This window comes from Dasypus novemcinctus, chromosome 1, assembly GCF_030445035.2.
Source record: "Dasypus novemcinctus isolate mDasNov1 chromosome 1, mDasNov1.1.hap2, whole genome shotgun sequence".
NCBI lineage: Eukaryota > Metazoa > Chordata > Mammalia > Cingulata > Dasypodidae > Dasypus > Dasypus novemcinctus.
The window spans coordinates 19,860,500-19,880,610 of record NC_080673.1 but is presented as its reverse complement, the minus strand read 5'-3'; the positions used below and the strand labels follow the sequence as shown (position 1 = coordinate 19,880,610).

The window sequence follows — 20,111 nt, the reverse complement described above, 5'->3', positions numbered from 1 at the left end:
TCATTTACTCTTTCGAGTTCAAAGCTCAGCCAAGGATTTTTGCAGTGACTATTGTACCTTAATCGTAAACCACCAAAAATACGAATACATATTTCATGATCCTGGTATAGTTGGGTAATTACCTATAAAACGAACGTCAACACCCTAGTTAAATGTCTGAGCTCATCTCACTCTCTGCCAGCAGCATCTGTTTCTAATAAGGGACAAGGGCATGGAGACATCTTTTTAGTCTTTGGCACTTGACTAGATTGCTCTTTCAACAAATTTGTCTTGAGGATCAAGGTAACATTAATGCCACTTAGGCCTCCTCTCAGGTATGATATGGTAAGATGAATATGTGACTTGGATTAAACATCCTCGTACCAGACCCCAAAGCAAGTCTTGGAAGCCCCCCTCCCCCCAACACACACACTCATCCAAGGACCACGATGGCAGAGGAGCAAAGAGTCTGTCCTCAAAGGTTAAGTGCATCGTCTCTTCTTTTTAAAAGGCTGACACCTGCATTCTGTCCCAAGAGCTACGACTCCAAATATTGCTTCCCAGCTTGAGCTTTTAATTATTGAAAAATAAACGTTAACATTTTTATACTACTACCATATGCAGCTGTGAAAACTATGAAGAAGGCACAGAAATCAGTTTTGGGACCCAGTTTCATAAAGACTCTCGTCATGGCACCCACCCAGCCAAGAACATCTTGATAACATTCTCGGTGTTGCATGTTGCCATTTGCCTCAGAGTCCGTCCGTACCGCGCCCCGTGACTCATTCTGGAAGGGTCCTGACTTTTGCCGTCAGAAAGTTAAATGCGAGCACTCACAATGACTGGCACAGGAAACCCTGAGTGCTACCCACGGAGCAGGTGTACACAGTGCTGTCCCTGTGCATTTTACACTGTAACTCAGTGGGACTATCACATTGAATTTTCATTAAGCTATGTTACTGCGGCACAAATAAAAACCCTAAGATGTCAGCTGCTGATACCACACTAGTTCTCCCACATGCAGTGATTTTGAGGGGAAAAAAGGGGCAGACGTCTTGCTTTAATCACTACTTTCTGAATATAATATGAAAGATCATGCGTAAATTACTTCCCTCGCGCTCTTCATGGTAGTCTTCATTTCCTTGCCCTCCCACCCTTGCATGCCCTTCCCCTCACCCCCTCTCTACCCACTCCAGCCCTAAAAGGTGATGCACACCTGGAGGCTTTGGGCCGAGCTCTGACACGCGTGCTCCGGGAAGGGCTGTGACAGCTCCACTCTACTGGGAACTAGGCACTGCCCAGGAATCTGTCAAGTCTTCCCCAAAAAACCCGGGCACCATACTCACACGTGAAAACATCACACTTAGGAACCGAAGCACTGTGGTAATCATCTCCCCTTTGCAAAGAGAAAGCTTAGCTGTCCCACAGTGTACGTGTTCTGCTGCAAGCAAGGCTGACATTTTTAGAAGGACAGTGATCTTTTTTCTCCCACTCATTTGGTCAACAAATACTGAATAAACTGTCTCTATACCAGGCCCCACATTTGACTATGAGGTTACAAAGATGAGTAAGACGTGATGATCCCTAACAGCAACAAACTTCTGATCCAAAGAGGGAGGGAAACAGGCTCCCCAGAAGACACAATTAGAGCGCCACGTGGCCACTGGCAAGGGGATGTGCAGTGGGGTGGGGGACGCAAGGGTGAGGAAGGGCTTGCAGAGGTGCCCTGAGCACCTGAGCCAGGGCAGCCGGGAGGCCCAGGCAGTGGAAGAAGACGGAGGAAAGAGAAGGGCTTGTAAGGCCCGAGGGGGAAGGTGGAGGGCAGGGAGCAAGGAGGAAAAGAGAGAACACAGTGTGTGCTGCCGGTGGCTACAAGCCTTTTACAAAACCAGCAAGGGCTGGGTGGAGACAGGGCTTCAGAGGAATTAGGGCCAGAGTGCAGGAGGGCCTCAAAATGTTCAGAAGCTTTAGACTTATCCTGTGTGGGAACAGGAATCCCTCCTACTTTTGAGCTTTGTTTTACTTTTTTTTTTCCCAAGACAGACGTGCCTTATTTCATTTCCCAGAGTCGCCAGGCTCTCTTGCCACAGGACCTTCCCACATGCATCCTCTTGGCCTGGGAAGCTCTCCTCCCTTTCCACCCCAGGTCCTCCACCCAAGAGAGTCTCTGTCCAGTGAAGAGACCACCCTAGCGCTTCACCTCATTCCTTGAGAAAGCCTTCTCTGATCCTTGCTTAAATCAACCAAGACGAAGTTAAAGTCCAGAAGGAGATGCAGGGAAATGTGGGGATTTTAATCACAAGGTGACATTTCCAATCATTGGGGAAAGAATATTAGGACAACTGACTATTCATTTAAAAGAAAATAAAGTCAAATTCCTACTGGTATAAAAAAGTAAAGTGCATATACTCTGATGATCTGAATATAAAAATAAAAATATAAAATTAATAGGAGATAGAAAAACATTTTTATAACCCTGATACAGGAAAAGTATTTCTAAGCATGTCAAAAAAACCAAAAAGCATAACGGAAAACAATGACAAACTGGACTTCCACCCGGGTAAAATTTTTACACTAGAAAATATGCCGTATTAATGTAAAATTAAAAGCAAATAATGGATTAGGAGAAACCTGTGCAATATTTAACAGATAAATGCTTAAAATAACAATAAAACATAAAAGATTACTCCTATAAATCAAGCAAGTGAAGAAAAACAATCCAAAAGAACAAATTGGAAAAGGATATGGATAATTCACAGAAAACAGAAGGCAATGGTCTCTCAGTGCAGAAAACCACTGATTAATTAAAATTATGATTAAATTAAAAGATATCAAAGCAAAAATTACAAAGAAACAATCTTTTCAACTTTCAGACTTCCAAAGAAGGTGGGGGCACTGATGATCCATTAGGATGCTGAAAGTGTGGGGAAAGGGACACTCCCTTACACAGCAGGTGGAAGTCAGGCTCTTACAACCTCTGGAAGGTTGATTTGGAGGCATCTATTGAAATCTAAAATGAATGCAACTTATGACCTAACAAATCCACGTTTAGGCTTTTAGTCTCTGGAAATAGTGCTAAAAAACATTAAAACGTTTATGCCAATGGTATTTTCAATAGCAAAAAATCTGGAAACAATCTGATTGTCTATTAAGAAGGAAATGTGGGTGGCTTTAACTTTTTTGTGCGATTTTTCACATTTTTCAAATTAGAAAAACAAACCCATTATGTAAGTTTCAGTAGCCTATTTCTAAAAGTCCCTTGTGTTACAAAATCTAATTCAAAAGAGATGTGGAGCATGGTGTGTGAATACAGAGCATAAAATCGCACTCAAAACAGACATTTTCAATTTGTATCAAAACAAAAACAAACTTAAATACACCAAACCATAACCATGAAATGCAACAGCTTCTGTAATATGCTTTTGAAAGATGCATAAAATTGGGAGTCACAGGTATTTTGGATTACTACTTTTGAAAGAAAAATTCTTCAAATTAGGCAAGTCTAGACTGACTGGAAAAACATTCATGAATGTAAGAAAATCAAGGTAAAAGAATAAACCTCCTTCTCAGAATAGTTTCCACTCCCCCCATCCCAGCTCCCAGCGACATAGCTCTCCAGCTAACTATCTTAGGGAGAAGTCATAATTTTGGTCCCATACCAGAAACGTGGTTGAGCTGGTACCACTGTGCTTGCCATGGTGGCATGCCCACATGGAGCGGGAAATTGCTCAAGGTAAGTTACAACACAGTATCATGTCAAAAGGACAGTGTCAGATCAGCAAGCATTTGGAGAAGCGATCAGCATCATCACACGGCTATCAGTAAAACCTGCAGACATCAAGAAATGATAGACACTTCTGATATTATAATTCAGAGCTCTTGCTCATGCAAACAACGTCTGGCCAAATGATTGCTACACAGTAATGAGCAGCATCAACCTATTTGGGAACTGGAGAACCATAGAGAAAGTGAGAGCAAACCCTACAAAGATACTGTAATTACAGCTTTTCTCCAAACATGCTGTCTACAGAAATCTTATACTTTCAACTTTTTCCTGAGGATCATTGGGCATTAGAAATTAACATTATACCCAAATGCTAAGCTCTGTGAATTGCCCTCAAATTACTTATGAGAAGAATTTCTTTTTTCTTTTCTTTTTGTGAATGTGTGTCTAAACAAACTGTATGGAGGTTTGTCTATTTCCCCAATGCGAGGTACAAAGATGAAAACTCTGCTCACATCCTGTTTAAATACATAGGTTAGGCTCTGAAGCCTCAAACGCCCATGATTTTCAGGGAGACTGCCGTTTATTATACTAAGCAGGGATGCTACTTTCTTGAAACCAACTTCAAAAAAGTTTTTCCGCTGGTAGGAATTCCAGAAAATGCTTATGTACACACAGATGTGATACCAGCATTTACTTGAATGAGTTATCACATCAAACAGGTACTCTTCAAGCAAGAACAAAATGTGCGTGCCCATAAACGTGGGGCACAATTGTGAAACACAGGATACCGAAGAGAAAGGACGCGTGTCTCTCTACAAAATGTCACTGAAAACCAATGGCTGCTGCGTGACTGCACGTGTCACAGGCTTCTGGGAGATGAGAGCTCCTTGAAGCCACTGATGGAGTCGGGTTATAACCACTGCAAGCTGCAGGGCTCTGGTGTCACATTCCACATCCCCTCCCCTGCCCCAAGCCTCTCAAGAGGCCTCTTCAGAGAGTACTAGGGCAGCCTGAACAAGCTATTTCCTACATCATGTGGAGCAAAGGCGGCTTAGGCTAATACAGGATTAGCCAAATTTTGAGCTCAGGAAGGTGGGGATGGGAGAACTTTGCTGTTCACAGAGTCTGCAGCTCAGCTTCACTTTAAAGGTATAAATAGTACGTGAAAAGAAACTACTGTCCTTTCACTTCCTGGCAAAAGAAACAGCTGAGCCTTCTGTTCATTTGATCTGGTAATCTTAATTTTTAACAAGTGTCAAGCATGTAATTCCACGCAGGCTAGCAATAATCTTTTCTGTGTGTAGCTACAGGTGGTCTTCCAAGACAGGCACGATTTACTCTCCTTCATACAAGTGACATCCACTCTGGGAATCTCCGCGCTCATCCATAAATGAGATGGATCTTTCCGCTGCTGAGAATGAAGTGATCTGGCCTCCCACTCTAAATTCAGGGCACAACTCAATAAAAAAAGGTACTATAAATGGGGTTACTGACTAGGCTGGCCCATCCTATGGCTCAATTTGGAAAATAAACCTAAGGACCTTACATTAAACCACTTTTATGGGACAATCCATTATGGGTTCAAACAATTGCCTCAAGAGTTGACTTTGGAATGATTCCTTAGCTAGCTGAGGAGGGTTCCTTGCGTTAGGCCAGGGTTTCTCAACTTTGGCAGCACTGACATTTTGGGCTGGAAAATTCTTTGTTGTAGGGGTCTATCCTGTGTTGTAGAATGTTCCATACTTACAGCCCCACCTGGCAATGAAAAAGGCATGTTCCCATTTTACAGATGAGAAAACTGTGGCTCAGAAAAGTTAAGGAATATGCTCAAAGATTTTAGTAAGACGTTTTCTATTTTGATAATATAGTCATAATTACACAAATTTCATTTAATGCCTTTTGATAACCTGAATTTTTACTTAACTAATGTACAAAAAGAATTAAATATGATATTTTCATACGTTAATGCGTATTTCACACTGATCTCACAAGTAGACAATAATCTATATTTAATGCTGTGCAGACTGATTTTTTTATATCTGTATCAGGTTGGGGAGGGGACATACTACAGTCTTAAAACTTGGCTGGCATAGTTTGTCACTGTGTCTTCAAGTAGTTAAAAGACATTTCATAGATTATTCAAAGAATTTGCAAAAGCAGAGAGGGAAAAACAATAGGGAAATATAAATGAAATGCAAAATATATAATAATGATTTCCACAAAGCTAGAGTAGCTATTGTACCAACTGTGAACTTGGCATACTTTAGTTCAGTTTACCTGTGTGCAAGTTTATTATTAAAGATAATTCTTAACTGTTTTTGGTATAGGATACTATAAGAGCATGGGAAACAAAGGTACAGAAAAATCTAAAACCTAATTTTAAGAATTTCAAACTTAAATCTTTAGCAAACCAGAAGTGTCTACAAGGGCCCTGGCTTTCTTGAAATGCTTATTACTTATCATCTGATAGAGGTGCTAAGGGCAGTTAAATGGTTTGAAGTCAGAGGAAGAAGCGACAGCAAAAATACACTGGGATAATTAGCACCTGAAATAATTGGGGTTTTTTCATAATTTCTGGCAACTATATATTTCTACTTGAAGGAAAAGTGAAAACAGGCTATTTTGTGGCCATTTGTGGTTATTCATGTTACTCTTGAATTCTGAGTTATTTCTGTAACATGGTTGGCGGACCACCCCAAATATGTTTTGGTGAACAACCAAGAAAAAAAAAAAAGAAGAAAAGAAAAATAAAAAACAGAAAAAGAAAGAGAAAAAAACTCCTGCCAGAAATAGATTACATGTTAGGGAGCCTCTTCTGATCCTGTGGAACTGAAATGACAAGTCCTAAGGAAGCACAGCAAACCAGCTGCTGCTGCTGCCGGCCAGAGGAAATGCTCCATTCTTTCCAGGCCTGGCAGAGCTGGCATGACTAATGGCTATCTCACTTTTTGAGCATAAACAAGAAATGAAATTGTTCCTTTCCAAGCCAATCACAAAGCGAATGGAAGTGTGCACCCAGAGCAGCTCACCAGATGACTGTGAATTCTTTTGCATGTACTCACATCATGAACACCCACACGGGACAGCCTCCATCCTAACACTGACTAACTCTGATGGTCACACCAAGACCGGAAGGACAAGCAGATGCTGGTTGGGCAGAGAGCGGATTAAACACCAGCCTGACCATCCTCTGGCTGTGTAATATCTTCTCCAGTCAGATGGTGCCTCATCTGTGTGCCTGAGATTCATACCTACCCATCAGGCTACTGTAAGGATTACAATAAGTCCCTCAGTACATAAGGCACTTAGGAAATTATAGTGGTTGCTATGGAAAATTACTATTTACTTTGTTAGTCTGGTTTTAACAATAGTCCCAGCCTCTGGAGGAAAAGTCCTAGGATATTAATATCATCCTTATCATCCTGTATTCAGTCACCTCCTTGTTGGGTTATAAGTGAACTACTGATACATTTAAACTTCCAGTGGATCTGCCTGAAAACGGAAATCTATGACCATGGTTACAGTATGGACATTTCTCCATCATAAATGATAGGTTAGAGTACGGATTCTCTAAAAGGTTCTCATTCCGTAACTAAAATTATAATATTTTATGATGTTGAATCTTTCATTTCTATTTTCCATGTTTTGCTTAGTAGCCAGTATACTACCCCATATTAGGTATGTGCCGAAATTACTATTATTAAGCACTGAGATTACAAAACCTGAGCTAGAACATCAGGTACTAATATCATGAGGGGGGCATTTTCCTTCTGAGATTTTTAAATAGCTAACTGATTTATCAGCAAGGCTGCTGGCTGTGAACGTGATGGGAGTGCTCAGTTCTGACGGAGCAGTTCTCTGTGCCCTGCTAGCTCAGGTTTTGACTGGCTACCACTAGTTTGGGGTGTACTATCAGGATGCTCCAAGAACCAACCTCAGTACCCACAAAACGAAACTGAGCCAAAGGTGATTACTATCCCCCTTTAGATACAGATGAAGAAGGCAAGGTAGAAGTCTTGCTTGCCAAAAACTGAGTCAATTGTGACCATGCCCTTTTCAATTAAGATACCATATACATCTTTTCGAAGCAGTAAGGCACAGCTTTGGTTCTCTTCCTCTCTAGGACTCAAGGATTCAGTGCTCTAGACCCAACTCTTCAATACCCAGTGACAACCTTGGCTTCAGGGTCCATGTGGAAGGTAGATTCAGGCCTGGCGTCCTCGTTCCCCTCCATTCAGTCACCCCAATATTCCCAGCAGTGGCCCAGCCATGCAGAAAGATCAGATGAGGTGTGGGGTCCTGAGGGTGTATATGTTACTGTGGTTACTGCCCACCCATTACAAGTGTGATGTCACTTCCTTTTGACTTGTAGAAGGGGCTGTAGGAAAGGAAACCAGTTGTGAGCTAGGGGTGGTAATCCCTCATCCTTCCATTGTCAGGACTGAAGGTTCTAGTCGTAGCTCTATCGAGGAACAACATTAGGACATTAGGCAAATTTCAGTTGAAAGAAAGAGATGGACTATGTTAGCTCTAATTTAAAATTTCTATGGTCCCATAATTTAACTTGGTGGGGAAAGAGTTGACTAAAGGGAAGAAGTCTTATTTATGTTGTACAACCTTGAACGGCTAACTGAAAGCAAAGTAAGTGATAGCATGCCAGTGAAACCCCGCACACCAGGTCGTTAGACCTCTGGCAGTGCTAACCATGAGGAACACAGCTGTGAACCAGAAGAAAACGCCATTTACTTGGATCCTAAAGAGCCACAAGGCATTAGCCTCTGATCCTTTTCAGAGCAGTTGAGATAAAATGAGGAAAAGAGATGAAAAACTAGGTTTTCCTGGAGCAGAAACTGTTCCAGGGATTGTTCCCTGGTTGAAAGGTTGAGGAATGGGGAGGACAATATGAATGAAAGGGCGGTAGAAACTCATAACCTGCTATTTCTGAACAATAGTCTTTTTACTCCCCCACCCTCAATTCCCTACTTCACCACACATTAAATGCTCAGGAAAGTACATTAGTTCCTTCAGGTCAATCAGAGAGGGCTTGGGTTACCAGACAATTACTTCTGACATCTGAAACAAGAACTGTGCTCACTAGCAGGATACTAATTCCCAATGTCTCAAACCTCTCTCTGACTAGGGTCTTTGCAGAAATAAGCTAGGTGCTCAGGAAGGTGAGTCACACTTTTTGGCCAGAAGGCCACTAGCAAAAGCCAGAAGCACACTCATTAAAAACCAAGCATTCTCCTATTGCTACATGTTATTTCTTGCTCTTGCCTCCTCCCTCCCTCCTGCCCTCAGGTGCAGCAGACACTCTCTGAAGGGCAGCCCAGGACCCCAAAGGCACAGAACCATTTCTAGCTGGTAGCTGAGAACTTCCACACAGGTTTAGGAAGTGTGATCTTTCAATCCACACTCAACGAATTAACCCCACATACTGTTTACACAAGCCATTTCCATTAATCAAAATAAATGGAATATATACTTAGGTAAAATCCATTTCACATTTTTCCCTATGATGACATGCATGCATCAAATTACAAAATTCCAAGAGATCTTTTAAAAGACTTTAAATAGTTTGCCCTTGGCTCTTCTGAGTCAATGAGTGGGGGGAAATGCATTACGGCTTTGAATCCTTTGAAAAGTAAGAAAAAAGGAGATCTTTAAAACTGACTTGCATAAGAACAGCTGAAAATTAGAATGCTGGCTCCCAAGTCTGTGTTTACACTTTAGGACACTTGACAGAATTTAAAGCCTACCTCTTCCTTTCTCCTCATCCTCTTCTTCTTTCAGCAGCTTGCCAATGGAATTATACCACTTGAATTGTGGGTTAGGGATGCCATAAACACTACAATTAATCAAGGCACTGTTCCCTTCCTTGACTATAATATGGTCAATTCTGGCAACAATTATGGGCACAGATCCCAGGACTAAGTCAGTGCCATTTAAAGTGCTGTTAGTCACATTTTTAGCAGTCGCTAGAGTGGATACTAGGATTAAAAAGGGCACAGAAGGTAAAAAGCACACAGTCAGATGGCTCTTCAATCGATCCATCTTCTTTGCTTGCTCTGTAAGGCAACTGAGAGATGGTTTGCCAACGGGATCTTCTATTGGACAACACACTGTTCAGAGCAGACCATAGGACAAACCCATCCTTGAAGATCCATAGCGCTGATACTTGATTAAGAACCTGTTAAAAAAACAACACACACACATAAAAATTAACATTCAAACTCAAAAAATATTATTTATAAAATATTAGCAATCCAGATAAAATACAAGCCTACATAGTTTTTAAACAAACAAACAAAATTCAGAAGACATCCCAAATGGTATATTTTCCACAGGACGTGACTTTGTTCCTTTTGCTTTTAAAACATTCAGCTCTTACATAGACACACATATATTTATTACATTACATTGATATCACATTACTTCACAGAATTCAAAAACCAATCCACACTTCTCCCAGGTCATAGCACAGGGTCTCTTTCTACCCCATCCCGTCCTCATGGTGGATGACCTGATTGCTCATCTAGGGAGTTCCTTAACCTCTTCTCTTCCGGTGAGCGTGACTTCTAGTATATCTCAGTGATCACGGCTTAGGTCTGACACCATTTGGGAGGGCGCCACCAGAATCACTCAGGCGTTCTCCTAACTCCCCAGGAGAGCTTCCAGGGCCCTCCTTCCCCCATCATGCACTAACCCATGCACCACTGAGCTTCATGCCTTTTAAGCTCTGCTTCGTGTTATTGTTATCTACTGACTCCTGGTCACTCACAGAATTCCTTGGTTTCAATCTTCATCTGCCTCCCTGAGACTGGCAAACATCAATATGTATGGGGTGACATTACGGATGACTTCACTCTTATGGCCAAAGATGCAACCTTCACCCAGTTCTTTTTACTCCGTTTCATCCACTACTCCTTTGGCCACCCTATCGACCTTTTACCTCCCCAAATTCTAAATTCTGAAATTCCATATAATTATGATGTTCTAAATAAACCACTTAAAACTGCAACCTACCATTCTTCTACATCTCTTACTTCTTCCATTTGGCCTCACTGTGTTTTCCAGTCCTTTTACTTTTGGCAGTCCCTCTGTCTCCCTCCCCACCAGCAGTTCTGTCTCAGTCTAGACACAACCACGTAGACAACAATCCCCCGTATCTTTGTCCTTGTCTTCTGCCAGTTTACAACCTTGATCAAGCCCATCACTTGTCATCCTGGCTCCTACATCCAGGAGGCTAGAGCACGACTGGAAAGAATCAGACAACCATGCAATTATTGCCAAAATAAATGAACCACCTCCAACTCTAGCCATTCCCTCGGTGACGTTTAGCAGTCTGTTGACCAGTACTTAGACAGGTCAGGATCCTCTTTCCACATGCCTAAAATACCTTCAGGTTTCTAACCAAGTATCTTGGCTGATTCAGCACCAATGGTAGAAAATACTATCCTTTCTGCAATAGATTACTTTGCCCTCTTGTTGGAAACAATTAACCACATATATGCGGGTCTATTACTTAACTCTTCATTCTGTTCTACTGATACATGGTTATACTTATGCCAACACCATATCAACCACAGTCGCTTGATTACCACAGAGTAAGTTATAATAAGCCATGAAATCAGGTTGCATGAGTCCTCCCTTTGTTGTCGCTGTTCTTCAGTGTTAAGTTGGCTGTTCTAGGTCCCTTGTGTTTCCATATAAATTTTAGAATCAGCTTATCGATTTCTACAAAAGTACCTGTGGAGATTTTGATCAGGAGTGTAATATACTTGTAGATCAATTTGGGGAGAACTAACAACTTAACAATTTTGAATCTTCCAATCTATGAACATGGCTTACTTCTCCATTTAGATCTTCACAAAAAGCAATGCTTTGTAGCTTCTGTTTTACAAGTCTTACAATATTTTCTTGAATTTACCCATAGGTATTTCATATTTTTTAATCCTATAGTAAATGGTATTTTTATTTCAACTTCAAATTGTTTATTGTTAGCACAGAGAAATACAACTGATTCCTGTATATTGGCCTTGTATCTTGTGACCCTGCTAAACTCATTTATAAGTTCTAGTCATTTTAAGATAGATTTCTTAGGATTTTCTTTGTACACAATCATGTCCAATGTAAATACAGTTTTACTTTTTCATTTCCAATCTGTATATCTTTTGTTTTCTTTTCCTTGCCTTACTGCATTTGCTAGGATTTCTAGCACAATCCTGAATAGAAGTAGCAAGAGTAGACAGCCGTGCTTCTTTCCCATCTTAAGGGGAAAGCATTCAGTCATTAACCATTAAATATGATATTAGCTGGGGGTGATGTATAGATGTCCTCTCCTAGATAGACAACATATTCTCACATACCTGTGAGTCTGTGTACGTATATGTATATATGTGTATATATACATACATACACATATATGACATCGAATTTTGTCAAATGCTTTTTCTAAATCTATTGAGATGCTCCTATTGGTCATATGGTTTTCCCCCTTTATACCACTGATTTATTTTGTTTTAAAACAATCACTCAGGGAAGCAGATGTGGCTGAAGTGATTGGGCTTCTGTCTACTATATGGGAGGACCCAGGTTCGATCCCCAGGGTCTCCTGGTAAAGGCTTGTCCCCATGGCAAGCCAGTGCCCATCTGGTGAGCAAGATGATGATGCAATGAAGAGAGAGATGAAGGGGAGAGTCAAGGTGAGACGCAACAGAATCTAGAACTGAGGTGGCGCAAGTGACAGGGAACCTCTCTCCACACTGGAGGTCGCCAGGATTGAATCCTAGAGGAGAAGACGAGAAGAGAAGACAAAAAGAGAGAAACAGACACAGAAGATCATACAGCAAATGGGACACAGACAGCAAAAACCGGGGGGGGGGGGGGGAAGGAGTGGAGGGAGAGGCAAGAAAAAGGACCAACAATCACTCAGGGCACTGTGGAGTATAAATTGTAGCGTGTTGGTTGGGGCAAGAGTGGAAGCAGTTTGGGACTTAGGAAGCTTTCACCAGACTAGATACCAGTTAATGGAGCCTGGGGGCTACAGAGGTAACCGTGAGAAAGAAAAGAGAAGTGAACAATTTAAGGATATATTTTTCAAATAAGATCTGCTGATAGAATACAGAAGGCTTACTGAAATATTTATAGGTTTTTTTTTTTAAGATTTATTTATTTATTTACCCCTGCCCCCAGCGCCCCAGCTGTCTGTTCTCTGTGTCTATTTGTTGCGTGTTCTTCTTTGTCCGCTTCTGTTGTTGTCAGTGGCATGGGAATCTGTGTTTCTTTTTGTTGCGTCATCTTGCTGTGTCAGCTCTCCGTGTGGGCGGCGCCATTCCTGGGCAGGCTGCTCTTTCTTTCACGCTGGGTGACTCTCCTTACAGGGTGCACTCCTTGCGCATGGGGCTCCCCTACACGGGGGACACCCCTGCGTGGCAGGGCACTACTTGCGCGCATCAGCACTGTGCATGGGCCAGCTCCACAAGGGTCAAGGAGGCCCGGGGTTTGAACCGTAGACCTCCCATGTGGTAGACGGATGCCCTAACCACTGGGCCAAGTCCACTTCCCTATTTGTAGGTTTTTGCTTGAGCAACTAGGTAGATGGGAGTTCCATACAAAGAGGTGAGAAATACTACATAAAGATGGAAACATTTTTAAAAGTTCTGTTTTGAACCTGTTAAGTTTGAAATGTCTACTGGATTTCCAAATGAAAATGTATGAGCAGAGGAGAGAGGTAAGTGATCAGAAAGTCAGCTGCATAGAAGACATTTAAAGACATGGGGTGGCGGTGGTGGTGGTGGCCATGAAGAGTTTGAAGCCTGTGGCTAGAGGAGACAAGAAGGCCCAATTTGGCAGAGGAAGAGGAACCAATAAAGGAAACTTGAGTAGGAGCCACCAATGAAGCAGAAGGGAAACTAGAAATATGGCAGGAATGAAAAGGAAAGAGAAAGAAGTATTTCAAGAACTGGAGGGGATATGAGATCCAAAGAGGGCCTAATTTAATTTTAATTACCTATTAGAGAATGTTTTTAGATTGAGAGGAATATTCCCAAAAGAAGGGAACGTAATGATGCCAGAGAAACAGGGGTCACTGCAGGATAGAAATTCTGGAGGTAAGAGGACTGGAGGCTGGACTTTGATAAAATCAAGAATACCCCATTAACCGTAGCAAGAGGGAGGACAGAAAATACTGTAGAGATGCTGGCTTTGGAGGTGGACTTTGAGAGTCTTCGGAATTTACTGACTTGCTGGCCTCATTCCCCTGTTGTTCTCCAGGCGCCCTGAGTTCTAGCTTTTCCTCAACTCCCAAACAAGCCATATTCTTTATTCTTTTGCACAGACTTCTCTCTCGGCTGAGATACTGCTCCTCATGTTCTTGTCCTGGTGAACTTCTGCTTGTTCTTGGTTAACTCAAAGACACCTTTTCTCTTAAGCCTTTCTTGACTATTTCCTTCCCTCTCATGTAGAGCTGGGAACCCCTTCCTGTGTTACTACTGTGCTCTGCACATGCCTCCATGAGAGCATTTAACACCATACCATAACTATTTACTTATAGGTTTGTTTCCTCCACTAGTCCACAAGCTTGTTGAGGGCAAGAACTGTACCCCATTTACCTTGGCGCCTGCAGTGTCAGGACTTGTTCCTGACCCATTAGATGCTCAATGAATTGTTTGCTGCACAAATGAAGATCTTTTCCAAGGCAGACATTATTATACCAATTCTCTGTAAGACAAAACTGCAGTACCAGGTAGGGATAGATCAGCTTCAACCTACATATTTATGCAGTGGGAAAGAAAAGTTTTCTTGGAGCCAAAGACATCCACACTCCCTGAAGCTAACGAGGTCAAGGCATTATGTGGCCAGCAGAGCTCCTGTGGCCAAGGACGCTAGCACAATCAACAATGGCAGGACAGATAACCTGCTATGGGTCTGTATGTTTCCCTTTACTTGGCAAAACTTGTGGTTTTCTTTTAACGAGCGGGGCGGGGCGGGGGGGGGGGGTTGCAAAGCTGATATATTCCATACAGAATAGTGAGCTGTTTAAGGGCCTGGCCTCATGTTTTCGGTAGACTGGGCCAGGACCAGGGATCTAACCACCTTTATCTGCTCTATGTTCTTGGACAAGTGCTCACCAAGCACATGACAATTCATGATCTAGTGCATATACACACGCACTAACTGCCCTGCTGGATTAACAAGTATTATTAGCATAACGTATAAAGTAGCCTGCACTGAATATATACTTCTTGAGCATATCTTGTTTTTGGTTCTGTTGAGTATACTACTGAACGCATCCCGCCACCAGAAGCTATTACATAGATTTTTCAGCTCTGGTCCTCCTGCAGGGTCGCAGGTCTGAAAATGCATGAGCTGCCTCTCTAGGCATACGTTGCCGTGAGCATCTTGAGCGGGAGCAAGGAGGGTCACTCATCTCTGACTCCCTGATGCCTAAACCAGAGCAGATGCCTGATTAAATAAATGCCTTGGGGGAGAATCAGAGACAAGACAAAGAGGGACGCAGGTTCTAATAAATATGTATAGTATGCACAAGACAACCTTTTATTCCCTCACAATTAGGGAGAATTCAAGGAATGGAAGATCAAACAGTTTTAAAATGCAGACCTTAAGAGCTGTTTTTAAACAAAGGTGAGTCACATTGGTTTTCTACTTTCAAAGCACACTGCTAGAAAAAATAAAAAGGGAATACTGCTGTTCTATTATCTTTTAATAATGTCAGTAGGCACTTTAGGCTAGAAACACAGCAACTATTCTAAAACTATCATATAGTTCCCTTCGAGACCTTAAAATGTAGAGAATCAGAGATTTTCAACTCAATGCTGAAAGTTCAGTTAGCACACTGATTTTCTCCCCATTCTCATTTCCATCCTTGCCTATTACAAAAAGTCGCTATGGTACAGAGAAAGGAATGCATTATTTACAGATTGCTTGTAACAAATAGTTTTTATCTAAAACTCTGAAAATTTATTTTTGACACTAAAGCACTGAATAACAAAATGAACTAATCGTTTTTAGAGAGAATTCACTGTATCTCATACTATGTCATTTCAGTCGAGGTTTTTTACAAAAAGTATTTGTTATATGCTGCCACACTGCCAGGGACTGGGTGGTGGGGATGCTACAAAGCGTGATACAGCACAGGTCCTGTCCAATTACAGATTCGTTAGGGAGAGAGGTACGGATAATTTCAGTATGTGCTCATGGTGCTGTGGGTGGGGGGAGGGTGGGTGGTTAGTAGAAGGGGCACTGGCTGGTCTGGGCGACACGTGAAGTAGACATTTGTTGATTCCTGCCCAGCATGCCTCCCCTCCCTCCACCTTCCTTTCCTAGAGGTTGAGAGTCCCACGGCGCACAGAGACCCCAGTTCTTCTGGTCTTCCCGTGGTATCTACATCTTGAACCAAACTTTGTTAACCCTTCTGTGGTATATGATCTTGCACAGTTCTCGACATCGCGTTGAAGAACTCTCAATTACAAGGAGAACTTCTTGACAGCAGGAACTCTGGCAGGAGGTTCTGAAGGATTTCCCTTAATACTGACACACTGCCATCACACGGGGAATTCAATGGCAACTGCTGAAGAGCAAACTCAGTGCACTGTCTGAAGAACATAAAACATGACCTTGGGCACTGGAAAAATATTCTAAAAAATGTATTTTGTTCGCTGGTCAGATCAAGCACTCACAGACAGCACCAAGAAAAGTGCAGCTAGTAACACTACAAATAATTGGGAAAAATATTTTAGCTACTAAGGAAAAAATGCAAATATTATAATCCAGCAGCTTAAAATGCAGTCTTTCAAAATACAAGAACAAAGACCACAGATTCCAAAACCAGGGCATAACAAAAGCTACAAGGGACAAATTGTTAAGTTTCCTATGCTTGCTCATGGCCTTTGGGAAACCCTTCATAGAATACCTTATTTTCTTTAAAAAAAAAAAACAAGAAAATACTTAGTTCTTCCTTTAACTTGACCTGTTCCCTATATATCAACAATGGTATTTTATCTAAAAATGTCTAATAAAATGCTTTGCTGAGTTTTAATTCTTGTTTCTGAAAATGACTATGACCACATATTTCTGCAGTTGGGAGGAAAAAGGCCTCTTGTTTAAGGGCGTTTGAATAAATGAATATACATTATTGTTTTTTCTTGGCTGTTAATACTAGCTTTTCTCTATCCACTATGATGAACACTCTGTATAGTTACACAACTGGAATTTGTCACACCATTTACTGAGAGTTGCCACTATTTTTATTTGTACAGGAACGATGCCACAGGCACAAAGAGTGCCTTTTGGTTAAAGACACGTTCTTGATAGTTTGTACTTACGAAGCAGGGAAAGGAAATCCCAACTCCATACAAATGGAGAGAGACACTAAAATACTCATTAAATCATAAATGCTAACTTTTCAAAATTGGCAACTAACCGAAGTCATTTTAGTTATGGATACATTTATACAACTTCCTTTCCCATATATAATTAGTGAAAAATATCCACACAAGCCTTTTTTTTTTTTCACCAAAATTTAAAATGATTTTCTTTTGCAATTCCTTAGAAAAACTGTAACAATAAAATTCTCACTAGGCCATTCTTCCCTGTTTCTTTCAAGATTAAGGTTTTAAGTAGTTAGGGTGATAACTGAATGGACTATGGAAATCCAGAATCAAAGGCTAGAAAGTTTGTGGAAGAATATTCCTGTAAGTAATGACTGCTGTCCAGAATAAATTATTGAAGTGCTAAATCAGCTAGGTTTTATCTCAATGTTCAAAGCCACATTACAGAAAAAGCGTCACTGTCCTCTCATCTTTTCTTCCCTATTCATGTACTAGGGTCTATTTCTGTGCAGTTTCTTGTTGCCCCTAATCACATGAATGTAGTAATCCCTTAATTAGATGGCAAATGTGATCATTACCTGAAATAGTGAGGAACATCATTTATCATTTTTTTCTTTTTTTTTGCTTTCTACTGTCTGTTTTATTAGATTCTATTAAATAATAAAAAGGCAACATATAAATTCACTTTGTTTAAAAATCAATATGCATTGCTAAAATATGTTATAATGAACATTAAAAATGTGCAGCAAGGTAATAGCAGATATTATAAAAATACCTGGCTACCCAGGACCTTCTTGTATTAAATCCTAACAATTGAAATATTTTCTAAGATTCTTAATTGTTTTAATAAGTGGGAGGTCTTATTGGAGACAATGCCAAAAACTGTTCCTCCTACTGACTATTAAAGGTAATTTAAAAAGTAGGATTCAATTCATAGCACAAATATTCCAATATTGTCTTCGATGTCCAATACAGACAATATTGACAATATTAAAACAAATATGAAGGAACATTATTTCATAGGCTACTTTTAGAAGTACCTGGAGGGGATCGATTCAATCCAAATGAATATACATTCTCTGAGAAATTATCCTGTGCCAGGCACAAGACCGGGTGTGAGGAGTTCAAAAGTGGGACAACTCTTCTTACCCAAGAATCTAGTTGGAAGAAAGGGGTGAGTAAACGAACATTTACAATCCAGTGTGCCAACGGCGCCATCAGAGAGATGTCCACGATCTGAGAGGGTACAGGAGAGGAGACCCAAGTGGTCTAGAAGAGCCAGCAAGAACTTTATAGAAGAAGTGACCCGTTAGTTTTAAAGGAGTTCACCAAGTAGACCAGGGAAGAGAAGCTGATCCAGAAAGGGGAGGAGCATATTCAGAGAAATGGTGATTAGAAAGCACCAAGCACGATGATCAGACACTAGGTTGCCGGTATAAGACTGGAAGCCAAAACAGATGGGAAAGGTACGCTGCGTCCAGACCAGGAAGGGACTGGTCAGTAATAACTGGCAAACATAAACCTGGCAAAACATACAGGTTTTGGAAGGGGGAAGTGGCATGGCTGGTTTTATGTCTGAAAACATCACTGCTTATAGCATGGCTGATAGTGTAGAGGTGGTTAGGAAGCTACCACAATATCCAGGAAGGAGAGAAAGAACAAGCTGTTGAACTAAGTGGGGTTGAACAAAGTGGGCATATTCAACAAAGAGAGACAGGAACTGGAATTTAGAGGATGTAATGGCAGACTAACTCCAGCAGGTTTCAGGAATGCCATTCCTTACAAGCAGCGGTGGCAAAGACTCGATGGGGAAAAGAGAGTCTCGTTGGCCCCAAACCAGCACCTAGCACCAGTGGAATCCACAAGGTACATCATATGTTTTGAACAAATACAAAGATGAAGAATTTAAACTAACAGCTCCCTTAGGCAGCACTCCCTATCTGCTGCTACATCCCCATGAAGGTTTATCAGCTAGCAGTGACCTAGCAGATTCCAGGGTAACCCTGCTTGTTCCACTCCCCTCACCTCCTAGCTTGCCTCTCTCCTCTGGAGCTGCCAGATGAGGGGTGTTGCGATGGCAAGCAGCAGTAATGGCATTTAAATGTATCAACTGTCCCAAATTTTTATCTCTTCATGGGAAGAGTTAGAGTCTATCTTATTAACGTGGTTGGCCCTAGAAGGAAATGGAGACTACAGAGAAGAGACCTCACTGGCATTCTTGGACATCATTTACTTATTAACTGTGAGGTGTTAGGATAATTTCCCGCTACTTAATGTGTAGGACAAATAACTACCCCTGACTTACTGGACTGCTGTGAATGGCTACCAGATGAGATGCTCAAGCTCAGTGAACAATTTAGGGGAAGCAAGAATATGGGGTCTACAAAGCCTCTGTAGAGGCTTTTAAAAAATACAAATATATATGCATTTCCCAATAACTGATCTGTTTTAATTCATTATTTTTCAAACCTAAAAAGGAACTTTCAGCCCAGAGATGTCATTTTATAATACTTTGTTCTGATGGTGCATAATATAAAAATATACAGTTCTTCATCACATTTGCCACATGGTATGTTTTTTCTGATTAAAAGTCAGAATAGTACAAAATAAAGCTCTCCCTGGGAAACGGACTTTGGCCCAGTGGTTAGGGCTTCCGTCTACCATATGGGAGGTCCGCGGTTCAAACCCCGGGCCTCCTTGACCCGTGTGGAGCTGGCCCATGTGCAGTGCTGATGCGCGCAAGGAGTGCCCTGCCACGCAGGGGTGTCCCCGCGTAGGGGAGCCCCACGCGCGCCTTGCGCCCGTGAGGAGAGCCGCCGAGCGTGAAAAGAAAGAGCAGCCTGCCCAGGAATGGCGCCACCCACACTTCCCCTGCCGCTGACGACAACAGAAGCGGACAAAGAAACAAGACGCAGCAAGTGGACACCAAGAACAGACAACCAGGGGAGGGGGGGAAATTAAATAAATAAATAAATCTTTAAAAAATAAAAATAAAAAAAAAAATAAAGCTCTCCGAAATATAATGTTTATTGTGCTTAAGGTCATCAAATCAT

At 41.5% G+C, this 20,111-nt stretch overlaps 1 protein-coding gene across 12 annotated transcripts in view; it reads right to left on the bottom strand.

Moving 5' to 3' along the window:
• MFAP3L (microfibril associated protein 3 like) overlaps window positions 1-20,111 on the bottom strand; it is a 51,503-nt gene that overhangs the window by 13,676 nt on the left and 17,716 nt on the right. For 8 of the 12 annotated variants that reach the window (XM_058308646.2, XM_058308951.1, XM_058309031.2 and 5 more), the window contains exon 2: window positions 9,466-9,896. In XM_058308646.2, coding sequence (XP_058164629.1) covers window positions 9,466-9,760 — 295 coding nt within the window. In that variant the 5' untranslated portion in view covers window positions 9,761-9,896. Of the gene's footprint in view, window positions 1-7,880; window positions 8,012-9,465; window positions 9,897-10,487; window positions 10,622-20,111 lie in introns of those variants that run through there. The other 4 variants (XR_009188411.2, XM_058309093.1, XM_058308806.1 and 1 more) reach the window with 2 other exon arrangements.